At 46.3% G+C, this 6,228-nt stretch overlaps 1 protein-coding gene across 4 annotated transcripts in view; it reads right to left on the bottom strand.

The window, feature by feature from the left end:
- The window catches only part of spa17 (sperm autoantigenic protein 17), an 18,696-nt gene extending 12,500 nt beyond the window's left edge, over positions 1–6,196 (bottom strand). For 2 of the 4 annotated variants that reach the window (XM_048981782.1, XM_048981779.1), the window contains exons 1-5: positions 6,121–6,196; positions 5,532–5,695; positions 5,248–5,318; positions 5,071–5,135; positions 1,507–3,592 (exon numbers count right to left, since the gene is read on the bottom strand). In XM_048981782.1, the coding sequence (XP_048837739.1) occupies positions 1,507–3,592; positions 5,071–5,135; positions 5,248–5,318; positions 5,532–5,685 (2,376 nt within the window). In that variant the 5' untranslated portion in view covers positions 5,686–5,695; positions 6,121–6,196. The remainder of the gene's footprint in view (positions 1–1,506; positions 3,593–5,070; positions 5,136–5,247; positions 5,319–5,531; positions 5,696–6,120) is intronic. The other 2 variants (XM_048981780.1, XM_048981781.1) reach the window with 2 other exon arrangements.
- Positions 6,197–6,228: the final 32 nt, after the last annotated feature.

The following is a 6,228-nucleotide window of genomic DNA, read 5'->3' on the forward strand; positions in this document are numbered from 1 at the left end:
TAACCTAAGCTAATCCAGTAAAGTATAGAGATGTATAAATAGATTAAATACAGAAACCGTAAGTGCTGTACATCATCTCAGAGATAATTAACTACTTCCTTCTTAATAAACCAAGCATATCGGAATCCACTGTTTTCATGAAGAGACAACGGTCAGCTTGATATTTTCAGCTGAGTAAAGAAGCGATTGAAATGTTACGTGCACAAACTGGAATGTTATATCTGTTCATAGCTAAATTCCCTCCACTCAAAAAGAGGAATGTTTGAGAATGGCGCTAATTCCATCAACCTTCATCCCCACGCTGGACCCTCTGTACCAAATCCTTAACTAGAAATTGAAAGGGGCAGGTGGGAGTGGGGTAGTGAGCAGGTTTCCATGGCAATGCTCTCCAAAATGCTTTTCTCAGCTCTGGAAAGCACAAGCAGGGACATTGGGAAGGGCCATGCTCTGGGCGGCTGGGAGGAGCCTGGAGGTCCAGCGTATTTCCCACAGGAGACCCTGATGTCTGAGAGGAGCCGTCCATGTTACCACACCGCATGCAAAAGTTTGCAATCGCCACCTTACCACAAAATGCATCTACTTTGGTTCCCTGATTGGAAAAACTGTAAAAACATGGCCTCTGCCAGTCCTGTGCAGAAAATAAGCTGTCAGTAATCGTGGACATATTAGAAAAGGTCTGCTACCACACAGATGGAAGATGACGACTGTCTCAGGTGGACACAGATGTAGCAAAGGTCATTTCTATTTGTTACAGCTCTGGTATTACTGGTTTATCATTCCAAAAATAAGCACATATCTGACAGGAGACATACACTACTGCATCCCAGTGCACTGTGGGAAGGTCAGCACCTCCTCCTCCTTCCACCACCAACCTAATTTTCGTCGGAGTGGGTACACTTGTGATCCATAAAGAACATTCCAGCAAAACCCAATTTCAGAACGTGTGACGTCAAGCAGAGATTCAAAAACAACATATATTTTTTTTTGTTAACTTTTGCGCCAGGTTCTTAATATGGTCTTATTATAAATGCAATTGAATTGCATTGGAAACGTAGTTATTTCTGGAGGATATTCATATATGTTTCTCTGCAATCACACCCCTAATTAGCTAGACTGCTGTGCATTTTATTTTTACGGAGCAATCTGGGACAGTCTACAAACATGGGTCCACATTCTTTTGGCTAAAATGAAGCATGACCAGAACCCAACTCTGGGGACAAGCTTAAGAAAGTGACAGACACATCATATCACGCAGGAAAAAAGCAGAAGCTGCCTTTAGGTCAATTGCATACTCTTAACTGTGCTTCTCTTGAATATGGTTTTGGTGAGAGATTCATCAGCACCTCTGTGGTCTGCCCTCGTGAGTGGCAGCTGGATTTATCACCTCACATCAACCCTCCTTGAGCGACAAGTTGACCGATTATTCGATTTGCAATTGGCTTAACCTCGCTGTGAGGCAGGCCAGCTATTCAGCAGCAGAGCTCTCACTACACATTAATGCTTTACCTTGTGGTCCTTTGCACTGTAGATGTTGGGGAGACCCTTCGCTTGTTCCTCTGGGGCTTGTTCTTGGTTATTTTCACTGGCATTCTTTTTGAGGCTGGGAGACAGGCATCCAGTTTCTTCTGGGACCAGGTTTTGCTCTGAGGGAGCATCATCCTGCGTGATCAGATGTTCTTCTGTCAGCAGATATTTATCTGTGAGTGTGTGTTCATCTGTGATCGAATGTCCCTCAGTGAGTAGGTGTTCACCCTCGGTCAGGTATTTGTCTATGATTGGTTGATCCTCTGCAATTGAGTGCTCTTCTGTGAGCAGGTGTTCATCCTCAGTCAGGTATTTGTCTGCGATTGGTTGTTCCTCTATCACTGAGTGCTCTTCTGTGAGCAGATGCTTATCCTCTCTCAGGTATTTGTCTGCAATTGGTTGGTCCTCTGTAATTGAGTGCTCCTCTGTGAGTAGGTGTTCATCCTCAGTCAGGTATTTGTCTGCGATTGGCTGATCCTCTGTAATTGAGTGCTCTTCTGTGAGCAGGTGTTCATCTTCGGTCAGGTATCTGTCTGTGATTGGTTGTTCTTCTGTAATTGAGTGCTCTTCTGTGAGCAGGTGTTCATCCTCGGTCAGGTATCTGTCTGCGATTGGTTGTTCTTCTGTAATTGAGTGCTCTTCTGTGAGCAGACACTCATCCTTGGTCAGGTATTTGTCTGTGATTGGTTGTTCCTCTGCAATCGAGTGCTCCTCTGTGAACAGGTGTTCATCCTCTGTCAGGTATTTGTCCGTAATTGGTTGTTCCTCTGCAATCGAGTGCTCCTCTGTGAGCAGGTGTTCATCCTCGGTCAGGTATTTGTCTGAGATTGGTTGGTCCTGAGTAAATGAGTACTCCCCTGTAAGAGTGTGTTCATCTGAGAGAATATATTCTTCTGTGATTGGTTGGTCCTCCGCAAGCAGGTGTTCCTCTGTGTCAGACTTTGGTTGTGGCCCCACCTTCTGCTCAGATGTATCTCCTTGTGGCTCCTCAGCTATGCCCTCATTCTCCTCCTTACCCTGTACTTGGAGGTCTCTCACAGGGCTGCACTCCCTCCCAACTTCACATTCAGAACCTTCAACAAAAACATACTTATTTATCTTGGCTCTGTCACTTTCAGTCCATCCATTCCCATACTTTCTCTCAATGTCAGGGCTGTCCTCTTCAAGTCTATCATCTCCCCCCACCCCAGGATGGACACTTAATTGGTAAGGCCCTTCATCAATGGCTACAGGCTCATTACCATATACCATTTCTGTGGTGTTAATTGTGAAAGACTGCTGTTTGACTATCTCTTCATCTTCTCCAATGTTAGAGGACACTGAAGCACTTTGCAGACGCTCTTCTTTCATTTGACTCCCTGCCTCTATATCCAGGACACTCTCTCCTTCTGCGGGGGTGTAGCTTTCTAAAATGCCCTCCACTATGTCTCCTTCCTCTGCCTTCTTTTTCTCTAAGAGTGTATCCATGATATCCCCTGTCTCGCTGAGGTCTCTGTACTTTATCCTGTCCTCTTCTCCAGCCAGGTCTTCTCCCTTTTGAGAGAAATCCAGAGCCTCCTCAGCAGGGTCTTTTAAATTAGGTATTTCATAACAGGAACCAGAAGTGAGGCCTTCCTTGGCGTCCTTTTCTGGCAGAACATCGTCAACATCAGCTCGCCATTCCTGGAGAAGATGCTCATATCCTCCTACAGCTTCCACATCCTCATCCTGAGCCTCAGACTTCTCTCTCTCAGTCAGCAGGGGCCCAGCAACCATAGCATCCAAGACATCACTTCCTATGGTGCCTCTATCCAGAGGCAGTGACCTGACCCCCTCCGGGTCTCTCAGCTCTTGAGCACATATGTCCACACTGGCCACACCGCCATTAGAAGCCTCGCGGGAGGGCTCATCCTCCAATTTGACCCTGTTCACTGCTGCATCTGCGTCACTGAGGGCCTTCTCGACAGCCCCATTTTCAGCACCTGACACCCCCTTGATTGCGTCGAAGTTGGCGCCCGACACAACTGACGTCTTGACAGGCACGCCGGGTTCCACTCTTCTGTTTCCGAGCGATTCGACCTCGTCAATTCTGTAGAAAAATCAGGAGGAAAAGCGAGGGTAAGCTTCGTGAGTTAACGTCTCATAAAAATAGCACATAAAAATACCATGGTACACACTGCATCTGTGCTTTAAGTGGACAGTGCTACAACACCTACATCTGCACATTAAGTTTGGCGTCCGTATCTCCATGGTCCCCTTTCTCAGAAACGCACGGTATATTTTTCACATATTTAACACGTACCGGGATTCACGTCCTCGGCATGAAGTCCTCGGCAGAGTCTGAGCAACCACTCTGGCAAACTCATCTTAACAAGAGGTCTGTTAGCGCGCCATGCTGCCAGTGACGGCTGCCAGCTCCGGGCTCCCACATACACGCAGTGTAATTAAAAACGGCCCGGCCTACACGTCTGCTTGCATTGCTGCTCTGCATATTCCTCCCAAACCCACTGCCTGAGCCTGGCCCTCCATCCACGGCTTATGCTCGCTATTAATTCAGATCCATCTCTGGCATATTGAGCATCACGGCATGCTGCTTGCACGTTTCTCGTGAGCCCGTATTTAAACTGGGGCACCGGCATCTAACCACACCACTGCCATGCATATAAGCTTCACTCTTGGCCTGCTCGCAACAGACCCTTCTATTTGTGTTCAGCACCTATGCAGCTGCACCCCTGCAACCTACACCGGCGATTAGTAACGACCTAAAAGGGATTGAATGCATGCACGACTGCGTGTTAATTGGGGTGAGCAGCCTGTTCTTATGACCACCGCTTCTTGGTTAGAATCTACAGAAAGCAGAGCCTCCTTTGAGAATGCCAACCTGCAGGCTCATTATATGCCACAGAGAGCAGTGGAAAGCCTGTCAAACAGATTTACTATATCAAGATCCCCGTGCTCCACACCTCACTCGGAGGCCCTTTTTTCATAGCTATGCCCTCACACTGATGCCACATATGCCACCCGCATCCTTATTAAAGGGGCCGAGAAGGACGAGGCTCAATGCCATATCCAACGTGTCCCGTGTATTGGGGATGCCCCCATCTGGCCACATGCAGTAATGACTCAAGCTGCCATCTTCTGTATCTTCCACAATGAGACCCACCTAGTTTTGGGAAAGTGGCTCCAACTTTTGTAGCTCAGTTAAACAATGATATGTTAAGATGACATCAGTGATATATGTGAGAAGATGTTGCAAGAATGAGTGCTAACAGTCCCGCCTGCCATGTTTTGCATAGACAATGACAAGAAATTTCCACAATGTTACATCGGAAATATATAGAATGTGGAACTAGCACCATCTAGCGTTCTGGAAACTATATTACACAGGCGCGACGTTAAATAAATACCCGACACCAAGTTGTCCGACACTGTGGAGTTTCCAATAATATAGGTGCGGAATAAAGAACACTAATAAGTGTCTCTCTCTCCCCCTCCATTCTTTCGGATAGTGCTGCCCTCACCAAAAACCGATCCCGCCCAACTCTTACGTAGACCAGGCGGACTCACTCAGCGCCAGCTGTCACGGTCCCGTGCTCTTCGGCTCCGCTGACACCACCCGGTCTCCGCTCCTTCTGTTTGGAAGAATGATATACAAGTGAAGGCGTCGTTTTACAAGAGCAGGCTGCTGCTCTTTGGGGGTTTGTTACCCCCGAAGTTTGACAAGACGCCCCGGTTGATATTTACCTTAAATGAGTGATTGTTGTAGAATCTGTCTTCAAGCCTGGCAGCCCAGTCAGCAGGATCCACCCCACTGTCTGTTACACACCGTGCATTTACTACATCAGCACAAATCCTGATACACTGTCCACTGTACGAAGCACAGTTGCTGAATTTTATAACGCAATACATACCTTTAACAACAACGTAAGTGTTACTACTAAGCTATAGATACAAATAAACACACAGCATCTCCTATATCAGAGATATACACCATGGTTGTTTGGGGCTCATAACAAGCAGATCTGTACCGGCTCTTTCTTTCAGGAGGTCATTGAAATAGAGGGCAGCGAAGGTGGGTATGTCTTCTGGCTGGTCTCTCAGGATCTCTCTGGCCAGCCCTCCCAGTAGGTTTCCGAAGCCCCGGGGGACGCGGAGGTGGGTGTTGGAAAAAGGCACGGACATCCCCTGATTCCTGGGGTCAGTGCGGAGACACTTACTTTCTGAACTTTTGCTGCAGCAACGTCCCAGATTTATATCTCAATAAATTTCCCACGCTGCATGTGACTATGGTGGTAGCACATTTACTGTATTCATAATTTTTCAGAACGTATACCTACACAATTAATTAAAACAAATAAGCCTTGCTTGGTAACCAGTTGAAACAATTTAGCATTTTCAGGGTTTTCTCAATTTACACATCATTATACGTAGTGTAGAATGTTTGATTAATCATTATTACTATTAGTATTAACTGACTATTAAGCTAACCGCAAAGCTGCCAGATAAAATGATCAAATCGATTGGCCTCCCAAAAGTTTATCCCTTGTTAGGAAGCTATCTTAACGAGAGAAAAAATATTATTTCTATAGAACTTGGATTGTTAGAAGTGTGTCTTACCGTTTATTTCGTGCAGAACAAAAGTTGAGAAACGAGACGTTGTCGGCTGTTACCAGGCAACAGACCACGCGCAAATGTTTACTACGGAAACCCGAATAGGTTAAACAA

Source organism: Brienomyrus brachyistius, chromosome 17 (genome assembly GCF_023856365.1).
Source record: "Brienomyrus brachyistius isolate T26 chromosome 17, BBRACH_0.4, whole genome shotgun sequence".
NCBI classification, from domain to species: Eukaryota; Metazoa; Chordata; class Actinopteri; order Osteoglossiformes; family Mormyridae; genus Brienomyrus; species Brienomyrus brachyistius.